The following is a 27,296-nucleotide window of genomic DNA, read 5'->3' as shown; positions in this document are numbered from 1 at the left end:
TTTCGATATCATTTGCCTAGTGAACTAAGGGTTTCAAAATCAACGGCTGAAAATAAAAATCTTACAAAACGTGATAACATGACATTAAAATTTTAAATCAAAAATATTGATCTTGTTTTATATAGTTTAAAGAATTTTCTATCAAAATTTCACGTGATTTGGATATTTCTACACCGTTAAACTTGCAAACGGCTCACCACGGTCATTAAAATTATTGATTTTGAGTCCTTTCGATTACTGGGCAAATGATATCGAAAAATCATAAAATTTATTTTCTAAGTACTTCAAATACTCTAGATCAAGTTTAATGGAGCCGATCGATGATTCGAAAGTCACAATATCGAAAACAACCTGGAAGCACGGAAGGCTCCGTGCTTCCAGAAGTATAGTAGCCTCACTCTAGAGTTACTATATTTAGGGAAGTATAAAGGAGTTACTGATTTCGACTTTTGACCCTTATATGAAGAATTATAGGGCGTGTTTGGTTCGAAGTCGGAATCGAAATCAGAATCGGAATCGAAATAAGCTGGAATCGGAATCGGAATGACTAATTACCTACTTCTGTCTGTTTCATCACCTAAATCGGAATCGGAATAAATCATTCTCATTGTCGGTGTTTGGTTCGGGTAAATATAAAAAATGTAATCAGATTAATATATTAACTTTATCTTTATAATATATTAATTTAATTCAAATTAAAAATTAAAAATTAAAAATTTACATCAAAATTTTGAAATAATGTCAAATTTTAAAATCTATATTTTTTTAAAAAAAAATAAACTTTGAAGTTGAGTGGATAATTCGAAATATAAAAGTAAATTTCGATTTTATTCAAATTCAAATTTAAAATTACAATTTAAATTTTAATTTGAATCCATAAATTTAATTTAAGTTTTAAATAAACTTTGAATAAACTTTATATAAATTAAAATTTAATTTAAATTTAAATTCATATGTTAGATTCGAAATACTTGATTAAATTTTAATTTTTAATTCAAGTTTAAATTAAAATTTAATTTCTAAATTTAAACTCATATTTTAATTAAAAACGTTGCAAAAATAAATTTAATCTAATAAATATCTATTCTATCCGGATTCAACTCCAATCCGGCCTCCTAGGCCGGATTGGAAAAGAGGTGATTGGAGGATTTTCATTCCACTCGGGAATTGAAATCGGAATGGAACTCCCGCATACCAAACACCCACAAACGGATTCGTCTATTCCGATTTCAATTCCGATTTCGATTCCAGGAAAAAAAAAAAAAGCGAACCAAAGAGTTAGAATGATAGTGGTCTTCTTAAAATTTAGTCATTTTTCAAAAAAAATAAATTTATTAAAAATTAAAAAAATAATTGAAGGCATCACATGAGTGGTGCTTGCGAAAAACATCATAGTCATATACTTATATAAATTTATTGATATATAACTATAAATACTACATATTTTCCTAAATTATTTGCTCAAACTGCTGTAGTCTCAGGAGCTGCTGCAGCAACGTATCCAGATTTTTCCATACTATATCTTAAGTCTCCTTTTTAATAAGAAATTGTAACTTAAAAAGCTAGGGCCTATTGGCAAGGTGTAATCATAAAAAAAAAACAAAAAGAAATAGATGTTCATGGTTCATAGGTCCTTATCACACTGCTCTCCATTTTTATTTATCCCTTGCTTCTCACGTCACCACTTTCCATTTCCAAGCCCATGCGCAGGCTTAGGCTGAGCCTACCTACACCCCTTTCCACTTTTCCCCCTCTCCATCAGGTGTGGTGGATTCTCTCATCTTCTCAATTTTGATGCAAACTCTAATTCTCTGTTTAAATGTGGAAATAAATTACTTACTAATATTTAACTAAATACAAAAGTATTTTATTAAGATTGGAGTTGAAAGTGTGGTTCAATATTTCGATTGAAATAGTATATTCGATTTATAAAAAATAAAATAAATTATTTTATAGATAAAATATACTATCTGATCAAATATATACGAATATTAATTAAATTTTTTTAAGGAATAAAAATTAAACTTATAGTGATTACTGAATACCTTATGTCGACATTCGAATACGATCTAACCGCATAAGATGTAACAAATATTATTTTTATTGATGATTGAATTTCGTATTATATATATCTAAGGTGTTATTCAGAATAATTCAATCGTCCCTAGAGGAAGTGGCAAAGGACTTGGTGATTGATATCCGAGATTCAAATTTAAATTTTAGTTGATTCACATTTTCAGCTAAATTTATTTCTAAATGAAATAAACAAATAGATAGCATGCTACCTATCTCTCTCAAAAAAAGAAAAAAATACAAACGAGTCATTCGCTACACTTGATGCTTGTATCTTAATTAAAACATAGTTCCAGTTAAAACTTTTCTGTTGTTGGACTCAGTGATTCGAATTGATAGGCATATTTAGAGCTAAGACCAGTAAATGAGGCGATCCTCACAAAAAATTTTTGTATGCATTTGTAAAAGAAAACTACTATTTGTACAACTTAAAGAGGGAGAGAGAGAGAGAGAGAGAATGCATAACTTAACACCCGTTGGATTCGAAAAGTAGTAAAATATCTTAAAAAAATTTAAAGGGCTAAAGTGAATTTTACTTTTAAGCCCTTCTTTTTCTCCCAAACTTAAGCCCTCTCTCTTTTGAAAATATATACTAATCTCTACTTATTTTCTCACACTCATCAGTGTCTCACTCCATTTCTCTTCCCCACTCTGTATATAAATAAACCCCTCTCCCTACTACTCCCATAATCCCCTAAATTAAACCTCCCCAATGGCAATGGCTCGTGATCGTCCCCTCTTCTTCTTCTTCCTCTTCCTCTTCCTCTTCCTCTTCTACGCCGCCTCCGCCGCCACTCCCCGCGAGCTCTTCCTCGTCCCTCCCCAAACCCTAACCCTAGACTACCACAACGGGTCCCTCCTCACCGGCAACTACACCCTCCACCTCCTCTGGTACGGCCGCTTCCCCGCCTCCCACCGCTCCATCGTCGCCGACTTCGTCCGCTCCCTCTCCTCCCCCTCCCCTCCCCGTTCCCCTCCCCCTCCGTCGCCTCGTGGTGGCGCACCCTCGCCCTCTGATACGGCGGCCGCCCGCCGCGGCGGCGCCTCTCGCGCCCAACACCTCGACGAATCCCTCTCCCTCGGCAGAACCCTCTCCGAAGCCGACCTCGCCGCCTCGCCGCGCGCTCGCGCCCGCACCGCGGCGCGATCCGCCGCGATCCTCACAGCCGCCCGACGTCCTCGTCGACGGCTTCTGCTCGGCCGCTGCGGCCTCCACGCCGCCCGCGCGGCCGCCGCGGCCGGCCGGTTCGCACTACCTCTGGGCGGGGACTCCTCGGCCCAGTGCCGGGCCAGTGCGCCTGGCCCTTCCACCGCCCCATCTACGGCCCGCAGGCCCCGCCGTTGGTCCGCCCAACGGCGACGTCGGGGTCGACGGCTGGTCATCAACCTCGCGACGGCTGCTCGCCGGCGCCGTCACGAACCCCTTCGGGACGGCTTCTCCAGGGCCGGGCGGCGCCGTGGAGGCGCGACGGCGTGCGCGGGGGTGTACGGGAAGGGCGCCTGACCCGGGCTACCCGGGGCAGCTGCTGGTGGACCCCACCACGGGGCGAGCTACACCCAACGGATTCGGCGGAGGAGGTATCTGTTGCCCGCCATGTGGGACCAACAAGGTCGCAGTGCGCCACCCTCGTCTGACGTGGCACCCGTGGTGAGAGCAACACCACCCTTAGTTTTATCTTAATCATCGTCGTCGTCCTCACGTTGTTCCTTCTTTTTCGTTTTTTCGACCTTTCCGTTTTGTAATAATATGTTTGTTTTTTTTTTTTTATTAAGAAACAAAAAAGAAAAGAGAGATCGATCGAGGAGAGAAATAGAGAGGGGGAAAGGGAAAAGCTTATAGTGCTGTGTTAATAGCTCTAGCGTTAGCTTTTGGGAGTTAATGGTGCTTTTGTTTCTGCTGTTGTGCGACCCCACGTATCCGTGAGACGTGTTTGCTGCTGTAATATTAATGTGAATCTGTGATGTTGCTGTTTGTGTATATCTATAACCGGAAGTTTTGTATAATAACCCTCTTTAAGTACGTAAGATGATGCCGCTTGGGATAACTTAGTGGTTGTTATTCGATTTGTTATTTGACGGCCAGAGGTTTGATTCTCTCGCGCGCTTTTACAAATGAAGCTGCTGTTGGGAGTTGTCGAATTGGTCCTAAAAGTAAATTTTTTAAAAAAATATTAGTGTTGGCAAATACGACAGCGTTCGATTACATGATAATAATCGCAATAAAGTAAGTCACAATCGAGATTCTCTATTTTTGAACCTAATTCTTATTCTGTTCGCTTGATTGAACTTTCTAACTCTGAAATCGTTAGCCAACTCTAAAATGAGCCAAAGACACCTGCAAAAGACTCAGCAAAATAGGCTCTGCGATCAAAAACGCTTATTTCGTAACACACGCGCGCGGTTGTTTTCACTCATTCATATGGTCTCCCATTCATTGCTGGGCTATGCTTTCCCTCACCTAGCGTACACCTGCAAACGTCTCTATGCGTAGAAAACACCGATTGTGATCTCGTCGTTTCTATTAGGACTTGAAGCAAATAGAGATCCGTGTGATACTGGGAAATGATGCGAGCTTATTATTAGTTTGCGATCGTCTGGGAAAAGAATCGCACTTCGAAAACGCAGATTCGGTGTGCGTGTTTGTGTGTGTTTGTGTGTGCGTGCGCGTGTGTGTTTTTGTGTGCGCGCGTGCGTGTGTGTGAGATTCTGACACTGAATCAGAGGTCAATTAAGCGCATCAGACGCTCTGCCGAAGCGACGCAGTGTACGGATCGCTGTGAACGTGGTACGGTGCACTCACGGCCGTACGGGAATCGTCCTACCACACCACGGAATTGCTTAATGCACGGGCATAAATGTTTGTATATAATCATGATGTTTACTTATTAATTTGGATATTAAAATATGGAGTACCTTTTCTCCTTCCGAGCAGAGTACTGCTGTTGTTCCCTACCATGTTAGTTTCTATATGTTGATTAATTAACACTTATGATATACAAATTTTAAGACTATTTAATTTATTTGCCGACATGTCGACATTTTTTAAGAATAATAATAATATATATGTAGGGTACAAAGTTTTTGTGTTCTAAAGTACTATTTTAATAGATTATTGATGTGTTTGCATGTATAATAGATAACAAAAATCAAAATTATTTAGATATATTACAAACATCTTATTGATCAGTAAGTCACTATAATCCATCTTTAACCCATTTTTCAAAAAATATTTCAAAAATGTTGGGAGAAAAAAAATACAAGGTTTCATAGTAATATAGTATGTACATAGACCAATAGGTAAGAATACGATCAAAGGCGGTTTGATTCAAAATTTATAATATTTTAAAATTATTGTACATTTTATATTTTGAATGACAAATTTGTTATTAACTTTTCAAGCTACTTCGATTGAAAAAAATTTTAAAATTAATATATTTTATTTAAAATTATTAATAATTTTCATCAAATATAAAAAATTAAAATATCTCCTAACGAATGGTAAGCTAGTACTACTCTCTAGAAATTTTATATTCCCATCATGTGGATGGACTATATACATATGCAATATGAAGCAAGCAGCCCACGTGCTAACTCACATAAATAAACAAAAATAAAACAAAATCATCCCTCATTTTCTCAAAAAAAAAAAGAAAAAAAAGAAAATCTGAGATATTGTCATATCATCGAATGGGTCCATAAAACCTAACTTGGCCACACTAATTGATGGAGCATAAGTATAAAGTTTGTTGGCATGCTATATACATGCAGGATGAGAGGCATTCCAATCATCTTGTCTTGAATATGATAGGGGACAAAATACTTTCAGGTAATGGCTAAGAAATATTGATGGATGGTTGTAGCCCTGTAGACATGCCCTAGAAAACTCTCAATCATCTGGTATACGCACACTTTAACCCTCGAGAAAGTCTATTATATAAAAATTACGCCACATCATCTATTAACAACCAATCATATTTTTTCTTTTAAAAAATAAAGTATGACAAAAATATTTTTCTAAAAATAATGATGGGATAGGTGAATTCCGGAAGGACTTTTTGATTGGATGGAGGAAGTAGATCAGTAATATAAGTATTACATCCTAAACTTTTTCTTAACCCTCGGTATCTTTATTATTGATGTAGGACATTGCATCATATGACGTAAAAATGTATTTAATTCAGTTAGAATTTTTACAGAATTACTGTTTGAGTTAGCTACTAAAACAACATCAACCGATTTTGTTAAATGACCTGATAACGATATTATTACAAAATGAATCTGTATTTTATAAGAATAATCGATCTATTGCACTTTCTAGTTAAAGTAGATTTCTAAACTTTTTTTATTTGCCAAATGTTCTAGCTGATGCTTTTTGAAGGCCATGCTAGTTAAATAGGTAGGAAGTAGAATGTTTGCAAAGGAGAGATGATAAAACCAATAAATATGCTGAGAGGTTCACAGCTATGAAAACAATTCTGATTAGATGCTGACAAATTGGTAATTAATGAGGATATCTAAGTAGGAGAGTTTTTCAAGGAAGAGACCTAACACTTTTACAACTTAAATTATGATTGGAGAAAAATGTAACAATAATGCCGTTTTGCATTAATAAGTAACAAAATTAGGTTAAACAAAAGCCTTTTATAGCTCGAAAAGGGCCTTTTTGTTGTTGTTGTTGTTGTTGTTGTAACTTTGTGGTCCAAGGAGAACTGAAAATGCCAAGCTTTTTTTCCTTTGTTTTTAAACTTAGTTGGACTTTCCTGTGTTTTAATTTTAAGAAATGACGAGGCCCAGAAATCGTGCAACAGAGACAAGCAACATTTAAGTAAATCTTAAAAGTCAAATTATGATGAATATCTATTTCNCCTCCATTTTTGAATCTCCTTAAAATTGTTGGTGTAAATATTCAAAAAATAGAGGTTAGCTACAAAATAATTTAAAAAATATCAACGAGTCGATCAAGCCGAGGCACGGATATCTCGCTTTCTTTAAGGAGATTCAAGCCCTCTGCGGTTGGCAAAGCCTTTGAACCGATGCAGCAGAGCACTGACTTGTCCCCTCCGGGATACAACGGCTCGACCCTCGTCGTGTGGCTTCACCAACTCTGCACAAGTAGATGAGCCCAAAGCTCCACCAAAAGAAACACCTTTCTTTGTCCTTCTCTCTCTCAAGTAGAATATAGATATTGTAGTTTTCTTTTTTATGTTATGTTGAAGTGAATAGAGAAGCCCTCTATATATAGGCTTCAAAAGTATAGGTTACGATAGTATTAAACCCATAGGTTACGTAGTTAGTGCTATAGGAGTTTACGAAAGCATAGGTTAGGTTTCAATCAAAGTAGAGTTATGAAGTAACTTGCATTCCTCCATGAATGCAAGAGTATAAGTTATCAAAAGGTTATTAAAATCATATTAATAATAAAATGTAACAACAGATTTACTTACTGAATCTTTGATACATCCTCCGCTGACAGACACATGCAGTGTCTCGATCTTAGAGAACATCTTGAGCAAGAAGGCAACACCCAACGAGCTAAATCCTCCAAAGTAGGCAGTCAATTCTAAATGCTTGAGATCTCATATTTCTGATCTGGTGGATTATTCACCTCATTGCGCCGATCGAAAACTAACTTGCCCAAATCCTACAATATTATTTAATTCAGCGTATCATTTCAGAATAAAAAGAAGAAGGTTTATAGATAGTATTTGTTAAATATAAAAATATAAAAGATATAGTTCTCGTGTTTTAACGAGCAAGCTATCTCATGTTCGACTCGTTTAACAAACATTACAGGTGGCATATATACCGCAATTATACAGCATTTAGGCAAGATCAGCCGATTGACTTTAAGCATGGAAAGCTTGCGGCCTCTGCCGGCCTTCAGCAGCATCTTCTTCAGATCATGCTCGACGAGCGAGCGGTCTGTCCGAATCACGAGGGTAGAGACGAGAGCATCGGCGGTGTCGACGGCGGTAGAGCGCGACAGCAGGCCGACCCACTCCAGAGACCGGAGACCCGGCGCCGACAGCTTCAGGTAAGACGGGGCGGAGCGCGCGAACTCCTGGCGCACCCGCACCTCTCTGACGCTGCCACCGCAGATACTGATCACGCCGCCCGTCGGCCTGACGCGCGTCGTCAGCTCGAAAACCTCGAGGAGCAGGCAGCTCACGTCGAGCTTGGGAGTCGCGGCGGAGAAGATCGATAGCCGGTAGTACTTGAGCGCCGGGCAGCTGCTCGAGATGGCGTCCCCGGCGGGCAGAAACAAGCTTAGGTTGGCGAGATCGAGCCTCTGCAAGGAAGGTAGGAAAGCGGCGGCGGGCCATTCCACCTGCGCTATTCCTCCCGGGAAAGCGGCGGCAGTACTGGATTCTCTTCAATTAGGCTCAAAAAGCTCGAATATATATATATATATATATATATATATAAGCACATATTTCAAATTTGGGCCTGTCGACAGACCCATTTTTTGGTGGGAAAAAATATTGATTCCTTTTTCCTTACGTAAAATAAATAACGTAATGAAACAAACTTTAAATTTCTGTTTATCTCTAAAATATAAAAAAAGATACACTTATCCAAATTTTTTTACCACCCGAAAGATATTTACTGTGAATCTACATTTTAATTAAAATTTTATTTAATTTTTTTATCTCTAAAAAAGAAAAAAAAAAAATTCATGCTTATCCAAATTTTTGCCAGAATATCTACTGCAAATCTATATTTCAATTTAAAATTTAAAATTAATTTACTATCTATATATTACAATGGAAATAATTTAAAAGATATGTGAGAAGCTGACACGTGGCGCTCTATATGTTTGCCACGTGTCAAGCTCAAATATAGATTTTTTATTTTAGAAAAAAAAATTAGATTTTTTAAGAAAATAATATCTTTTATTATATAGAAAATCTACCTGTCAAGCTCAAATATAGATTTTCTACTTTAGAGAATATTTCAAAGTCACCTATAATTATGTTGTGCGGATATTACTACTTTAGGGAATATGACTACTTTAGGAAAAATAAAATTAAATTTTTTAAGTAAATAGTATCTTTTACAATATTATTAAAAATCACCTGTAATGAATGAAGGAGATTTTATTTCAAAGCCATCTATAATTATGTTGAGATATTTGATAAATTCACGCGAAAAAATTGGCGGGTGTGGATATTACTGTTTTAGAGAAAATAATCTACGTGTCAAGTTCAAATATAGATATTTTACTTTAGGAAAAATAAAATTAGATTTTTTAAGGAAATAATACTTTAGGGAAAATAAAATTAGATTTTTTTTTTTAAGGAAATAATACTTTATGAAAAATAAAATTAGATTTTTTAAGAAAATAATATCTTTTACTATATTATTAAAAATCACCTATAATGAATGAAATTTTATACATAGGGAAAATAAAATTAGATTTTTTAAGAAAATAATATCTTTTACTATATTATTAAAAATCACCTATAATGAAGGAAATTTTATTTCAAAATCACTTATAATTATCCAAAATAAAATTAAATTTTTTAAGAAAATAATATCTTTTACTATATAGAAAATCTACGTGTCAAACTCAAATACAGATTTTCTACTTTAGGAAAAATAAAATTAAATTTTTAAAGGAAATAATATCTTTTACTATTTTATTAAAAATCACCTAGGATTTTATTTCAAAGTCGAGATATTTGAGAAATTCACGAATATTATGTTGCGAAAGAATTGGTAGGTGCGAATATTACTACTCTAGGAAAAATATTATTAAAAATCAAAATTTTATTTCAAAGTCACCTATAATTATGTTAAGACATTTAAGAAATTCACGGATATTACGTTGCGAAAGAATTGGCGGGTACAGATATTACGCATGAGAAGGAAAATATTTATTTTTATTCGGGAATAAATTACTACTTAGTTAATTATTTGAAATTATTAGTTGAAAATTACTGGACATAAAAATATTAGTAAAAAAAGATAGAGACAATTTCCTGACGTGGCTTTCTATATGTATTTCACGTGTCATCGTATCTATTCTATTTACTATATTATTAAATTCAAATGATAGGTGGATTAATGAGATATTTGAGAAATTCACAGATATTACGTTGCGAAAGAATTGACTGGTGCGGATAATATGCGTGAGAAGAAAAATATTTGAGAAACGCGTAGATAGAAAATAGGATATAAATGCGAGGGTAATATTGTCACAAAAATTAACATATATTTTTATTTTCAATCATTAGATAAGATCTAATGGCAAAAAAATAATATATTTTGCTATATTATTAAAAATCACCTATAATGAAGGAGATTTTATTTCAAAGTCATCTATAATTATGTTGAGATATTTAAAAAATTCACGGATATTATGTGGCAAAAAAATTAGCCGGTGCAGATATTACGCGTGAGAAGAAAAATATTTATCTTTATTTGGGAATAAATTACTACTCAGTTAATTATTTAAAATGATTGGTTGAAAATTTCTGGACATAAAATATTAGTAAAAAAGGATAGAGACATTTTTAGAAAGAGAAAAAATTCAAAACTCACGCTTTTATAAAAAATTAATATCTTTTACTATATTATTAAAAATCACATATAATGAAGGAAATTTTATTTCAAAGTCACCTATAATTATGTTGAGATATTTGAAAAATTTACAGATATTATGTTGCGAAAGAATTGGCGGTGCGGATATTATGCGTGAGAATGAAAATATTTATCTTTATTTGGGAATAAATTATTACTTAGTTCATTATTTGAAATGATTGGTTGAAAATTTCTGGACATAAAAATATTAGTAAAAAAGGATAGAGGCATTTTTGGAAAGAGAAAAAAATTTAAAACTCACATCACTACTGTAATTTTCTTCGCCCTTAAATATTGATGCTTTAAAATAGAACATATTATTTCCCTACTGTCACTTCTGTAATTTTTATTTTGTAATTTTTTTCCCTACTGTCACTCCTGTAACTTTTCATCTTCAGGCAACAAAGTTTTTTTTTCTTTATATTTTCTTGAAAACCAACATCTATATATTTTTTAATCTTAAAAGTGACAGTAGGAACATAATATATGTGTGCTTACTCTAATTTGTGTCAAATATGAAAGTTTAGTTGATCTCATTATATGCTTAAATATTAATGTCATTTGTAATTTTTCATATCAATTTTAGTTATCATTTTATTTCGCACATCAATATGTAACACCAATTCATAGATAATAGAGCAGGATTGAATTTTGCATTTTAGTTGAATATTTACTTTGGTCCAAATTTTTTTTTCTCTAGCTTGTGTACTTTAATATGTACTATAATTAAGATTGATAGTATATTTTTTTATTTGTTAAAAAATATAAAATTAATTAGAAAATCTTTTTGTTATCATCACATAATAATTTTTATTATTCTATATTATTATATTAGCCGTGCATCGCACGGGTGAAAATCTAGTTAAATATAATTATATATACAATTAACTAGAATTTTATTATGAAACACTGTTAAACACAACTATTATAATTATACTCAAATATAGAATAGCAATTTTATTAGGAAACACTATTAAATCAAATTAAGTCAAATTACCAGTCCTTGTCGCAGGGCAGTAGTTAGTAGGTGATCCAAGACCAGAGAGAAAAGACGCAACAGATTCATATACTGACCTTAGTGATATAGATCCATACCTAGGTACAGTACTGGGTCGAAGAGGTCCTATAAGCACCTGGCTTTGCCCATTCACAAGGACTCGATTCTATGTCCAAACATCACAATACCAATTAACAAATTATACCAATTAAATATAATTATATATACAATTAACTAGAATTTTATTAGGAAACACTATTAAACACTATTATTATTGTAACACACTGAACTTTAGCAAATTGCGAGTTTCGAGTGTTTGATCTGTGTTCTGAGTTTTTTTAGGTTTTCTGGAGGGTCGTTGACTCTGTTCCGACCTATGACTCGAACCCTGAGGAGTGAGGTTTAAAACATAGCACCAAAATCTCCAAAATTCAGATTTTGAGCTGCACTCGGGTTGGACTCTGCAGAGCAGAGTACCGGTACTGTATTGGCCGAGTACCGGTACTGGACTTAGTACCAGTACGGCATCGCAGGGGTACCGGTACCCAGTGCATTTTCTCTCTTACCTGAGGCTTGGGTTGCGCAGGCTGCTGCTTGGTATCGGTACTCTTTCCATCATACCGATACGCAGTGCAGACTGCAGTCTGTAGTTTTTTGAGGATTTTCTTTGTAATTGTTGCAACACTTTATATACCCCACACCCTTTAGCTGGGGCTTCTTATGCTGCAACCAAAGAGGAGAAGAAGTAGGGTTCCTCTTCCATTTTCCTTGAATTTTTTCCCTCTCTTTTGCTTTGGATTTGAGGTTTGATCTCTCCACTTGCTTCTTTTTTGCATTTTGGTAACCTTTCCACCATGGGAGAAGTTTTGGAGCTTGGATAGGAGCTTGTTGGAGGAAAGATCTTCAACCCTAGCACCTTGCCAACTAGGTTTGGAGCATCAAGAGAGGTTAGTAGCTTTGATCTTCCCTTTAGATCATGTTTTTGGAGAATTTTTGTGTTGAAACCTAGAAATGAGAAATCTAGGGTTCATTTGGGGATTTCTGATTTATAGCTTTTGGAGCTTAATTGATAGGTGTAGAACCTTCATCTAGGTTGGAATTGAAGGGCTCTAGCTCTCATTTGAATTTTAGGAGGGTTTTTCTACCATTCTAGGTGAGTTTTGCCTTCTTCTTGGGTTGATTAAAAATGGACACGTGGAGTGTTCGTTCATTTCGTCTAACCCTCCTAGAATTTTCTTTAAGGAGCTAGAAGACCAGTGGACATCTTCGTTGGTGCAAACGAAGGGGATCCGAGGAGTTCTTTATGGGTTTGACCTCACCAAAATGGGTGAACTCCCCCTATGTTAGTTTCTTCATTATAAAATAAAAAATCATGCATTTTTGTAAGGTACTGGACTTCTAAAATTATAAAGCTACGGGGTACATTTGATTGGAAAGCCATTTGAATGGTTCCGGTGAGGTTGCGGTGGAATGTAATATACCGGATATTAAATATAAAAGTGAAAATAAATAAAGATAGTATGAGATACTATTTTTATTGGATTTAGAGAAGTGAAATATAAGTTGGAAATGACCTGTGCTGAAATCGAAGTGAAAACAGAAGATTTAGAATTTTCTGTGAGAAATGGGGCAGATAAATTAGCAGAAAATGCACAGTGTCAGAAAATTATAAAAACTGGAGGATATGTCAAAATTATTTTTATGGGGCTAGATTTAAAGCTTCATGCCATTCTGACACCTAGAAAGTGAAAAATAAAATCCGACAGCTATCTGATAAAGATTACAGTTCAGTAGAGCTTTCGGTGACCAAACATGGTCGAAACTTAAAGATTAAAATTTCTTTATACTTATTAGGTAAAACCGAGCCTGTCTGTCAAATTTGAGCGCAAACGGACATTCAGAAGGGCTCCGGCAAAAAACGTCAGTTTTAAACTGCTGAAGTGAATAATGTTTTGGGGTGTTACTTATAAAAGAAGCCATTGCTTCTTCTTCCCCTCAGCCGACCACCACCTCACACCATGCGTTCATGGTGGTAGATATCTCTCTACTTCCTTTGTTTCTCTCTCTAGAAACTTGAGGGTTGGTGGAGAGCGAGCTTGTGAACGTGTTGGGAGCGACGGATCGAGCTTTCGTGCGCTCGTTGGAGCGGCGTGCTTCCGTCTCGGCATTCACATTTTGGTAAGCTTTTGGGATTTGACCTAATCCTTAACTTTAAGTGTTCTACTAGCCTTTAATGAGCATTGTTAGTATGTTGCTCTATTTAATTTGAATTATTTAGAGGTTAATTGCATGTTAGGGCTCCAAATCGGATTTTGTAAAATATAGGGGTTAAATTAAACCTATACAAACCTAATTGCTAGGTATTCTGACACGCTTGCGAAATCGGTTCGGCGATTCGTCGAGTCTATGCGAAGATATTGAAGAAACGGCATTTTTAGCTTCGTTTCCGCCTAGAGGGCCGAAGCAACGTCCAAAAATCATGAAAATAGATTTATGGCATCGCGGCAACAAGCTGTAGACCTATAATTTTCGGGGCAACGATTCGACGCACGGTTGGTGCGCAACGGCAAGATCGGGCCTTGCCGGATACGGGTGCCGCGGGAGGCCGATTGCAAGTGACTACAAGCAATCGGAGGGCGAATCAAGGTGGGTTGTGCTCACCGAAGTTATTAGCTCGCTTCCATGTCGAAGCGAAGTGTAGTTCTCATTGATGCATATAATGCAAATGCTAAATGATCCATGTAATGTAAATGCTAAATGGATGCATGTAATGTAAGTGTTAAATAATGCATATAATGTAAATGCTAGATGATGCATAAATGTAAATGCATGATGATATGTGGCATATACTAGATGATGTTGGCATATCATGAGATGTTAGTTGATATATATACATGATAGGGTGTCTAGTGGTTACTTTTACTATTCTTGCATGCTCCCTTATAGTGCAGCATAGTAGGCTTGGCACGTGAGTTTAGGGTGCGTGAGAATGAGCTTCGTGACATAGAACCCTATAGAGATAAGTTAAACCATAACTTGATCTTGTATGGATGCGTATAGTGATATATGACTAGCATAGTCGGGATAACTGCATTATGGCAAGTGACATGTATACCAAGTAAATAACTTGATGAGTGACATATGTATACCAAGTAAACAACTTGACGAGTGGCATTAGAATTTAGTGTTAGAGAACACTTGTGGTATGGTAGTCCTAGTGACCGGATTTCCCCATTTGGTGAGGAATGGATTTGGATTTTACTCACATGTCTGTTCAGCGCTTGTGGCGGTCGCTCCATACAAGTAGTGCGCTCCGGAGTTTGGCACGTGAATCAATTGGGATAGCCTATGTGTGGTCCCAAGGGATAGCCTAGTAGGGTCCCGCAGACAATCCCTCGGGTGGTTCGAGTCCCCCATTAAAGACGGATTTGAGATGTGAGTTGAGGGCGCGCCTATGGGCCAGCCAGTAGATTGGGTAATATACTCATGAGAATTGTGCAAATCAGGCATATGAGCGGTAGCTGAGTCCTAGTAGAGTGGACATTAGGCTGAGGTGCAAGTGAGATGTAACATATCAAAACCTGAAAATGAGGAATCGAACTTAACCCAAATTGGGTTAAGGTGTCAAGAGAAATGGATGGGCAAGTTCTATTTTGCATTCCAACAAGTTTGGAATGGTAAAAATAAGTTAAAGAGGTATTAGAATGAGTTTGGCATCGAACGGCGCGAAGTAGAGACGAAACGATGCAAAACAGCACTCTGGAGAATTGTGTACCAGTACGCCATGATGGCTGTACCGGTACAGCAAGCAACCCGAGCCGAGTATGCTCTTGGGTTTGCCTCTGCGCAGGTCGTGTACCGGTGATACCAAACCGTGTACCGGTACGCGAAGCCTCTGTCAGCAGGGAGTGAACTGCAGCAGGTTAGAAAGGTGGAGGGTCTAGTTGCTATTGTTGCAACATGTGTTATACCCATCCCTTCTCCCCTTCATAGCAGACCCACACACACACCTCTCTCTCATTTTCTCTCTTTTCTCTCTCTAGAACTCCAGGGTTTGGTGGAGAAGGTTGAGAAGAAGCTTGAAGAGGTGGTTTTGGAGGCTTGAGAGGATCTTGTGGCTCTCCAACAAGGTGGACTTGGGTGAGCTCGTGGCAAAGGTAAGTTCTTTTGCTCATAGAACTCTAGGGTTTGGTTTTAAACCTTGGGATTTAGAGATTTGATCCTCTAATTAACCTAGAAACCCTCTAAGAGCCTTGAATCCATGAAATCCATGGTTTTCTTGAGGTGCTCTCATGATGGATCACTAGGGCTCAAAGTAGATGCCCTAGGGATGGATCTAGAAGCTTGAAAATCTTATTAGAATGCTTCCTAGATGATACTAAGCTTTCTTTTACTTAGCAATGAGATCAATCTAGGAGAAATGTAAAAAAAATGACATGTTAGGGCATCCCAAAGAGGGATTTTGCCCAAGTTAGGTTTTGATCTATTTTGATCATGTAGAAACCAAATTGAGGGTATTTTAAATGCGTTGGAACGCTCGGTTCGACAATCCGACGAGTGTACGCAAAGTTATTGACAAAAACGTCATTTTCTATACAGATAGCCGCAGTACGCGGATTAGGGCTTCAAAAATTTCAAGAAATTCACCGTAGCATCCTTGTAACCATCTAAGGTGGGTGGTGTATTCCAAAGACCTCGAAAATTTCTTTATGTCTAAAGTGTCGAAAAAGGAGTTTTAACAAAAAGAGGGTTTCCGCTCTTTGCTATTCGTGCATTTTAAAACTCCTCGTGATTTGTACAAGTGATCTGGAGATGGGTGAGAGATGTTTCAAGTACCTACTGGTGGCAGGGAATTCAAATACGAGTTTGAATTAAAGGATTTCGGGTTTCCACCAAGGCCTATGTATGATATATAGGTTATTTGGAGAGAGGTCAGATTTTGTCGCAAATCGGCAAGCAAATCGGATGAAACGAAATCGTAGTTTCGATGCCCCCGTCGTGCTGAACGCGATGGCACTATCGGATCGAAAATCCAACGGACGAATTTTCGGGAAACGCGAAATGTTCACTGAGGGGTCGAAGGTGGCAAATCGGAAACTTCGCAAAAGTCATTGTATTTTATGTACCGAATCGCTTGAGATCGAGCGTGGTGGTGCGTATGCGCAAGTTACGCGCAATGGCAGGGACTAAATTATAAAAATAGGGCTGAGGTGGGTTTTTCTGTAATTGTACATATATCATAGAGTTAGGTCACCATGAAACCCTAATCCTGGGTCCCCTCCTCTTCCTTAATCGCCTCCCTCACGTTCCCCTGCTCTCCCCGCGCGCGCTCCGGCTACCAGAGCACGCCGCCGGCCGCCGGAGCTGGCTGCTCCTCCACCTCTCCATTGTTCCTTGCTTCACCACCCTTCACCCCCCACTTGTGCTGCTACCAGGGTGAACCCACACCCTCGGACTCCACCCTCTGGCCGAGACCATTCTCCAACATCATCGCCGTCGGCCGCCGCCGTCCCGGCCGCCCCCGAGCGCCGCCACCACCACCCTGGCCAGTTGCGGCCAGATCTGAGCCGATCTGGCCGAGGTGGTGGGATCTCCTCCTCCTCGCCCTGCTGCCACTCAGGATTGGAAGCGCCACCCTCCTGGAACTCCCCGTCGCCATCGCCGTCGGCCGTCACCGCCCGCACGCGCCGCCGGCGCTGCCCCTGCTCCCAGCGGCCACCCTCGGTCAACCCAGACCGAGCACGTTGGGCTCGAGGCCCGCGCGCCGCCGCCACTCCAGATCCGCTGCGCCGCCTTCCCTCGGCCTCCGGCGAACCACCGCCGTCGCCCCTGTGCACCCCCGACCTCTCCCGGCCGCCAGCGCCGCCGTCTTGTTCGGCTCAGCCCGGTTGGGCTTTGTGTAGACCGAGCCACATCCAGCACCGGCGCCGCCGCCGTCCGGCGTGAGCACCGACTCCGCCTGGCCGGCCGCACCCGTCCACCGCCGGCTAACCCGCTGCCGGAGCTCCCTGTCAACCGTGGTGAGCCCATGCTCTCCTCGGGTTGTGCAACTAGGGCATAGTTGCCCGCCGTCGTCGCCGCCTCCCGTCGCCTGTTGACGCGAGCCCCGACCTCCTCTGACCTGGAGCACCTTCCCTTGGCCGGCCTGCCCGCCGTCCGGCCGCCGCCGGCCACCCCGAGCCCTGCCTAGCTCCGGTAAGCTTGTATTGCTATTATTGTGCACTGTTTGGGATTGTGTATAGTGTTCCGGCGACCCGAGGCTGTTCCGATGCCTCCGGAAGTGAGCACGGTGATCATCAGTCAGTGCTGATCACAGTTCTCACCTCAATTAGGGTCAGAGAGCCCCTGGTTAGCGAGATAAGCATGCTTTTCATGCTGTGCGCGCTGTTCGCAGACTTTCGCGTCACCCCCGCACTCTCTACAGTGGCCAAAATTGCTCCGAAAGGTGAGCACGGCCTGCGGCACGTCGAAACCTGTCAGTGGGTATCTTGGCTCGGCTGATTGACCTCTGGTTTGCATGGACGGACCATAAAAGCGCCGAAATCGCATGAAATAATGCGATTTCGAGTATTCGGAAGGGTTTTTATGCAACTTTGTTCGTCGCGGCTGCTGTTGGTAGCATGGATGAGTTGTGGGTGACCTCTGGACTGATTGTCCAAGGCCCCGGACCATTGCGAAGATCGAAAAGGGCATTCCGGTGCGTTTGTCGGCAAAATTCGCCGACGGAACGCGGTTTCGGTTCGGAATTATTCCGACGGTGTCTCGGGATGATTTATTGTGTCGCTGAGCCTAGTTGGCTGGTCACCCGTGTTATTTCGAGGGTTCGAAAATGACGAGTGAGCGACGGTGGGTTCCGGTTAGGGGTGTAATGTGGGCCGTGCCGGGCCGGCACGGCCCACATTTTTCGGGCCGAAACGGGCTAGTGGCTGGCACGGCCCGGCCCGCCTTCAATTTCGGGCCGTGCCGTGCCGGGCCCAAACTGCCTAGCCTCTGGCCCGGAAGGCACGGGCCGTGCCGGGCCGGGCCGTGCTTCGGGCCGGCCTATTAAAATAGTTATGTTTTAAAATTATTTTAAAATTTTAGTTTAAATTTGATTAAATTATTTAAAAATTTATAAAAATAATTATAATGTAGTAAATATTTATTTATTTATTTTTAAAAAAAATAAATTTGTATTATTTTTTAAAAAAAAAAATTAACGGAGGCGCGGGGTTTTCCGAGGGCCGTGGGCTTTCCGGGGAGGAGGGGGTCTCGGTGGAGGGGATCTCGGAAGAGGTGGCCGAGGAGGAGGTCGGGGGAGCCGGGGGGAGGAGGTCGGGGAGGCGGAGGGGGACGGCCGGACGGGTGGGGCCTTGGATTTGGGGGCCGGTGCCGGAGCGGGGGCGACAGGGGTTCGGCGTCGGGGCCGTGGGCGGAGCTGCTGCGGGAGGTGCCATGGGCGCCTCTCCTCCCAAGGTTGGACCTTGGGAGGAGAGTTCCTGGGGAGGAGGAGGACTTCCTTCCTTCCTTCCTCCCCAGGAGCTTAGGCCTCAAGGCCCAAAGCATTTGCCTCGGGCCTTGAGGGCCCGGGCCGTGCTGGCTCGGCTGGCACGGCCCAAACGGGCCGTGCCGTGCCGGGCCGCCCGCCTCCCCTCGGCCCGGCACGGCCCAGGCCCGTATCGGGCCGTGCCGTGCCGGGCCGTCGGGCTACATATGAGCGGCCCAGCACGACCCGAAGGCTCGGGCCGGGCCGGCCCGGCACGGATGCTACAGTATCCGTGCCGTGCTGTAGCCCGGCCCGAGGCCGTGCCGGGCCGGGCGGCCCACGTGCCGCCTGGCCCGTTTTACACCCCTAGTTCCGGTGTCGAAATAGACACTTCCGGGAACCCGGTTCGGAACGATTATCCGACGATAATCGTTTTGGAGTGAGTTAAGGTCTTTGCTGCCAAGTCACATGTAAATTGTATTTAGTGGCAGCGGGTGACTCGTAGTACGAGTCGGTGAGTTCCGGGACAGTCCGTGGGTCCCAGCAGAGTCTCGGTGCGGTTTTTGGGACTTCCGTTTTGTTCGGTAATCGGTTTTGGGAAACCGATCTCCGTGGGATTTTTGTGGGTTGTGTATTCAATGGTTTATTTATGGGGTTATGCTTTTAGGGTTTCTTAGTTGTGGGTTAGACACTAACCCAGTGGACCCTCCTTAGGTCCTGTTGATGTTCTTTTGCAGTCAGGAGACAGGTGCGACAGTTGTACAGGTGGGTACTTCGATCCGACGTTGGTACAGTGGTGCACGCTCGGTGATGGTTTCTTACCCTTGCTCTTTTGTTATTACCCATGCATATATTATATGTTGAGCTTTGCACCTCTATTGTTTATATTACACCCACGTTGTTTGATTTTACTCTACTCAGACGTTTCCATGCTTAGTATCATGTGTAGGAGTATAGTCTATCTGTATGTGATACCATGTTTCCTTGTTGCTCTACTTAGCTATTCTCCATACCCTAATTCGTGTTTATAGTAGAGCGATTCCGTGATTATCTGTGAGATCAGCGATCTAGTCGGTCGATTCTAGTATTCAGTATTTGTGACCTATTCAGTGAGTTCCTCGACCTTTGTTGTCTGATGACCGTTGAGGTCGGTATACCCTGAGGGGTAGGATTGTCGGTTAGTTGCCGACGGATGATTATACTTTACTCATATTCACTATTTGACATGTTTGTGACCTAGTCGGTCAGTGCATCATATCCTATACTTGTGACATGATTGGTCGAGTTTCATATCCTATACTTGTGACATGATTGGTCGAGTTTCATATCCTATACTTGTGACATGATTGGTCGAGTTTCATATCCTAGTTGATCTGAGTGGTCAGTCCTTGTGGTTCATTGAGCAGTATTTTCATATGTTTGAGAGGATGTCGATGTTGTCCCATCCTAGTTGACCTGAGTGGTCGGTTATTGTGCTTCCTTACAGTTGATGACATGCGGTCGATGGGCCGTGGGGGGCAGGATTGCCGGCTGGTTGCCGACGGTTGATCATTGAGCATATTGCATTGATCGCCCGATACTCGTCGCATTTCACGAACACTGGCGGTTTGATCCACCGCAAGGAGTGTTCTTTTCCGAAAAAGTGGGTGAATGGTGACAACCCGTGAGCCCTAGAGGGGTTATATGCACTGGAGAGTAGTAGTGGCATTGGCTTGAGGTCTGCGGTGCTGACCAAGAGAGCATTGGTTTTAGATTGGGTACTTTTGGACTGATTGTCCCGTTGACGCATACGCCTATAGTAGCAGTTATTGCATGCATACTTACAGTTCTTTCTATATACTTGTCTTGCTACTATAGTTTGATACCCAGGTATGTTTTATATTCTTCTTACAGTAGCGGTAGTCGTTCTTATACATTCTGTTCATGTATTATTATTGCTACTGTATTTAGTATATCTGCTCATTACCTTATACATCTCTTTCGTTTACTATTGTTCCTACTGTATTCCCACTGACCCGTATTGTTATATAGCTCTTCCTGATCCGGTGAGTACTCCTCGCCTTCTTCGGCTTGCGGTACCCACTGGGAGGGGAGACATGTTTACATGTTCTCACCTCCCCCACCATTTTTTTTTTAGGTATCGTGGGCGATGAGTAGTAGGACGAGACGTGAGGTACGTGTGTAGCGGTCGATAGAGCTTCCGACCCAGGTTATTTCGGTATAGTTATTACCCTTATTATTTTAGTTGTTATAGCTTAAATAGTTATATGGTTCAGTATTTTTATTACATTTGAAAATATGGATTTTCGTGAATGTAATAAACGGATTTCTGGATTTTGTAAAATAAAAGGTTTTCTCCCCCTGGTGGTAGCGTTTTTAAAGAATAAAGGTTTTCGTGTAGGAAACAGTTTTCAAAAGGTTTTCTGTGGATTTTGCATCTTAGTATTTCAAAACCTGTTTCTGTGGTTGGAAACATTTTAACTGATAGGTGTGGATTTATGCATAAATGTGAATCTATGGTGAATGGTGTATGAATATATATAACGGTTGGTTATTTGTATGTTCATTTGTTGTGGTTGTGCCTGGATGACTTCTTGTACTTGTGCGACGCCGTACAAATACAAGGGAGACTCTGTCCGTGTGAACAGTGGATTTCCTGTATTTGTGGCAGATCTGGCATACTCTCGGGTCAGGTTTTCAAAAAAATTCAGACGCTTTTCCGCTTTGTTTTAAACTGAAAAGGGACCCCGGGGCGTGACAGCTATACTCATAAAAGTATAGTAGCCCTAGCCTATATATATATATATATATATATATATATATATATATATATATATATATATATATATATAGACTANACGGATGCTACAGTACCCGTGCCGTGCTGTAGCCCGGCCCGAGGCTGTGCCGGACCGGGCGGCCCACGTGCCGCCCGGCCCGTTTTACACCCCTACATATACTGCTCTTTTACTAACAAAGAGGATGGCCTACTAGAAAACATACAGCCAAGTTAAATGAGGCTCAAATAGTGGAAAAGAAATCTTTGTTTCCCCACATCAGTAACATTCAGAATAATCACCATGTTTTTACACTAGGAAGTCTGATTTTGAATTTATTCCCAAAATTCCGTGCTCATCGGATTACTGACACAACTAATCTTAGAGCTCCAACCCAATGATTTCTCAACACATTCATATCATATACAGCCATTAACTACTTAATATTGCAGGCGCGTATTACCCATATTTGTATTTCTTAACCACGACCTTAATTATACAATTAATCCAAACTTACATGAAAAATTGTGACCTCCGGGGGCCGTGCTGAGAAGTATTTCAAAGAAAATTGAAAATCTAGGCTTTGTCATTCCCTCCAGCAACTACTTTAGACTGCACCTTGAGCTCTTCCTTCTCCCTTTTCTCTGGAATGCGAGTAGCAACGACGGTGTTACCCTCTTCTAGTGCAGACTCTCGCTTACCATCTAATAATAGCTTTCCTGCCTTGCCGATAGCAAGGATCAGCTCAAGCTGCTTTTGCTGTTGTTCCTGCGTAAGTATTTCAATAGAAAGATATTTAGTTGAAGAATGTGAAACTGGATGGGCATCTGTTTGGCTTTGAAGAGAGTGCTCAGTCAAGCATGGAATCCAGAAATTTTTCACAGTGAGATCAGAAACAGCAAACAATGAAATCCATAATAACATGAGCTAACTCAATTAAATTTTTTGAAAACTTAGCTAGCTCAATTATTGAAGTCAACTAATATTGCACGGAAAAAGTTGATCTTCAACTTTCACGCAAATCAGTCCAGGCAATTTTTTAATTACTTGAAGATATAGCATGGTTGACATGAAGATGGGATATAGGATTCACACAACTTAAAGAGGGGACAGAAGACCAAAGATTTGAGTAGCCTGAGGATATTAGTCACAAGACATAAAAACGATGTCCATGAAGATCATACACAGCTGATGAATTTAGCAGGGAGAGATTGTCTTGTTGGTTCCAAACCTGTTGTTCCACTACTGCTGACAAAGGCCAAAAATGGGTGGCATCTGACTCATATAGAAGATCTTAGTATCCAACTACAAATACAGAACATAGATGAAAATTAGAAGAATCGGAAGGTTTCATACGAGATGCAGTTCTGACCCAATTGGTATCCCAGAATAAGGTTAGTATTTTAAGTTCATGATTTGAAACTAAAAGCAGAAGGTAACAATAATGTTTGAAGCTGAACTTTTAGAAACACAAGACAGGAGTCCAATTAGCATGCTGGGAGCTAAAGCAAGGAGGCTGCGTGTTGGTATTCAAGGGTGAAAAGAAGACTTCCTCCATCGTCCAGCTTATATCTCCTAGATCTTTATTCCAATTTGCTTTTTAAGTGTTCACCTAATCACCTTTTGCTTCTCTTAACTCTTTCATTTTGGGGTTGTTCTTTTTTATATTTCTGGAAATCATAAATGAACAATTCATTATCCAGGCATCAATCTTCTAAGATGCTTCTTATCAAATATCAATATGCTTATGTTGTATGGTTTGGATTTGGTCCAGTAATTTTTTGATTTAAGCTAATTTGTACTCAGTCTAACATCAAATCACTCTCTATGATCATCTTGATCTTGCTAAATCTCATCAGGGTATCTTTGCATTCACCCATCAAATTCTCAAAATAAGCAGTTTTTTCTACTCAAAGAATGCATTCGAGAACTGAATACACATTATCAGAAGCAGCTTCCAGATTGCCAAATAAGTCTGAATTATGTGGCTATTCTAGATCCTCCAGGTATCTCGGTTGCCCTGATCTCCTCAATTTTAATTTTGCAAAACAAAGGGATCAGAACAAACGACCAAATGAAGATCTACTCAAAGAATCATCATAAATATAACTCATTAAACTCTAGAAGACATAATGTTAAGGTTTTGAAAGAAACCTCCGAAAAATAATTGGCAAACCATGTGGTAATGAGGAGCCATAACCTAACAAAAGTTAACCCTTAATACTATAAAGACATGAACATGGAAAGAAAAAGTCATTCACAAGAGTCACCTGCATAGCCAACAGAACCTTCTGAATTTCACCAAGCTCCTTTTCGAGAATGTCCTCTTGCATCGCTAGTGCTCCAGTAGCTTCAGAATTCTTTTGTGCCAAAGCTGCTGTCTGCACACGTGTCAAAACATAAGTGAATATAGATGAAATCCTTCAATTTCTGAGGTTAACAATGTGTTACATGCAGCAAGAATGCAGGATCTATGCATTGACCAAATGTCTATTTCTTCTATTGAAACCCTTCAATTTCTGAGGTTAAAAATGTGTTACATGCAGCAAGAATGCAGGATCAACGCATTGACGAAATGTCTATTTTTTCTTTTTTTTTTTCTTCAAAAAGGATTTTGTCATTTAATTGACTACTGCCCAAGGAACTTGGAATTGTAAATATTTAGGTTTCACCAGTACCTTTAATTTACTGGAGCACACGATAATTGAAGGAGCCAATATTGAAAAGCAAAGGAACCATCAATTCCTCCTCTCCTAATAGTTGGTAACTAGCATAAATGCTTGCTATTTATATTAGTGTTGAAGGTCTCAAACATAACCACGCCCTAAGCTCTATAGTCTTTACATCACCGAGAACTCTACGACTCTAGATTACTTATCCTTCAACACCCTTACACCCATATACAAGATATCAGATTCGTAGCCATCTAATAACTATTCAACATGGTTATATTTATATTCCGTCATCGTCTGGATATCTACTTCTAACCAACTATATAAGACTCTAGTGGGCGTTGAGACGTCACTTCTGAATTGTTAGACTACAGTAAAATCAGCTTCTCTCGTATTGATTAGAAATAAAATGTAAATAAAATAAGGAAGAGAACTATACGATGGTACGCTTTAAGAGCCAGATGAAGCTGAATCATAAAAATGCATACCATTGCAAATTATGTATTCTATGCATAATCAGATATGCGCACGTATAATATTTAGAGGCATTTTTGTATCCTGATCAACTTATACTCTATTTTCTCAAACTTACCATATCAACAGACAATATCATGCTGTATACATGTCCCATACCACTGCCCGTCAATCATTAAGTAAGAGTATGAACTTATATATTTAAAAAAATTGCAAATCAAAGGCAAATAGCAGAAGCAGGATAAACATGATCCGACAAAGCAGATATTTTCATTTCTTATGATGAAATGTGAAACACCAAAAGATCATAGCAAACACACCATATCTATAGCAAATCATATAAATGCGACGATGTTACTCTAAAACAAGTCCTCGTTCTAGATTACGTTCTGCATAACAATGAGATGATATCTGGACAAATACTTCTAGCAGAAACTATCGAAAAAAGAGATTATATGTAGAAGGGCCTAAAGTTCAGTACAATCACAAATTCTCCGAAGATAAGGACCAATTGCAATAAAAGCAACCGCAAATTGCAGAATTAATCTAAAATATACAAGTCACAGCTTCATTGCAACAAGCATTACCTCCGCAATCAGCTCCTTCAAGGCCTTCCTAGAACCCTAAACCTAATCCCGAGCTTCTCAAGCTGCCGCGAGAGCACGCGGATGATGGTCGTGGAGCTCCGCAGATCCTCCTCCACCTTCTCGATCCTCCCGATCAGATCAACACTCACACCGCTCCCATTCACCCTATACAGCCGTCGCCACTGCCGCCACCGAATCAAACACCCAATCTCCAACGCACCGACCAAGAGAAAATACTGCCATACAAAAAGCTTATTCCCTGCCGATGCCTGGAACTGTTTGGCCGCCGCAGGCGGCAGCACCGACCCGATGAGGCACCCGATCGAATAGATGGCGGGCGGCACGATGCAGAGAACTTCAACCGCCGAAAGCACGGCGTCGAAGCTCGGCTGGCCCGGTAGATCCTTCTCTCGACTCCCACTGACATCCTCACTTGAAACATCAAATCTTTAGCTTCTTTTCCAATCATTTCTTCTTCTGTTTTTTCACTTTTTTGGTGAATTTGGGAAAGTGGGTTTCTGAGTATTGTGTTACCGGATAAGTACACGGCAATTGGCAACCGAGATGGGCTCTTTACCGAAGAGGCGAATCTACTCTTTTTGGGCTCAAAAGTCGTGAACTGTGAGTAAAGCGGTGGGGATAAAGAGCGATTGGAGAAAGGAGGGATTTTTAGGCGATACCCAGGAACGGGGAGTGAGTAGAATCGACGAGGGCGAGGAAGGGGCAGTAGGTTGCGAGGGGAAGCAGCGGCGGTGGCGGGGGACATCGCCTCTCCTCCTCCTCCTCCTCCTCCTCCTCGAAATCTTGAGGAGGTTAAGGAGGCATCGGATTGGATCGGAGCTCGAGCAAGGGTTTCTTTTTTGTGGATTGATGGGAGTGGGAGAGGAGAAAAAAATGGCGGAGGTAACAAGAGCGGAGAGGAGGACGAGGAAGAGGGAGAAATTGGAGAGCTTTGGGACGATGCGAGGTGAGATGAGCGGAATCGAAGGTGACAATGCATGGAGACACCCTCAACTATTCTACACTTCGGAATTAGACCCTCTATTTTTTCTTCCATTATAAGAAAATAAAATCATTATAATTTTACTAGCAGTGGGGCCCACATGACAGTGTTCGGATTTGCCTTATCTAAACTTATATACTTCCGGATATTCTCGAGTCACGCTTGGACGGCTTTCGTTTGGGGATAAAGTTAAACTATGCTGGATAATAATAATTCGTAAGATTCTACTTACCTATAAATCTTCGAATAAAGCTGTCACTATGGTTAGATAAAATCGTTTTGATAGTTAATGGGATTAGATTTCCTTATCCACGCGTGTAAATTGAAATTGAGATTCGTATGAAAAAGAAATATGTGGTAACTCTCCTAAAAAAAACAAAAAAAACTGTAGATAGCACATCAGCGTTATCAAGTTTATTGAAGATAAATATAAATATATATTATACATGATTTTTATGGTCTGTCGTTTATTCATGATTTTGGTCCAACAAATCCAACTCAACCCAACCCAACAAAATTCAAAAGCAAATTGACTAAAGTTGTACTAGATGACAAGAGAATCCCTATCATTATTGGCATAACCGGCCCTTTCATTGACGTATAATCCTCCCCTGCAAAAGGTTTTTCGCGTAACCACAGCTGACACCCAGGACTTTTGAGAATGT

At 40.3% G+C, this 27,296-nt stretch overlaps 1 protein-coding gene and 2 pseudogenes across 1 annotated transcript; 1 reads left to right on the top strand and 2 right to left on the bottom strand.

Moving 5' to 3' along the window:
* Nucleotides 2,642-3,725, top strand: LOC109727885 (annotated as a pseudogene).
* Nucleotides 17,379-19,198, bottom strand: LOC109727876 (homeobox protein engrailed-1-like). Its single transcript, XM_020258076.1, has 2 exons — nt 18,854-19,198; nt 17,379-17,744 (listed from the first exon to the last, which is right to left on the bottom strand). The coding sequence occupies exons 1-2, from the start codon at nt 19,196-19,198 to the stop codon at nt 17,379-17,381; spliced, it is 711 nt and encodes a 236-aa protein (XP_020113665.1).
* Nucleotides 22,145-26,394, bottom strand: LOC109727867 (annotated as a pseudogene).

This window comes from Ananas comosus, linkage group 2, assembly GCF_001540865.1.
Source record: "Ananas comosus cultivar F153 linkage group 2, ASM154086v1, whole genome shotgun sequence".
NCBI lineage: Eukaryota > Viridiplantae > Streptophyta > Magnoliopsida > Poales > Bromeliaceae > Ananas > Ananas comosus.
The sequence above is the reverse complement of the archived record's forward strand: the minus strand, read 5'-3'. Positions and strand labels throughout refer to the sequence as shown.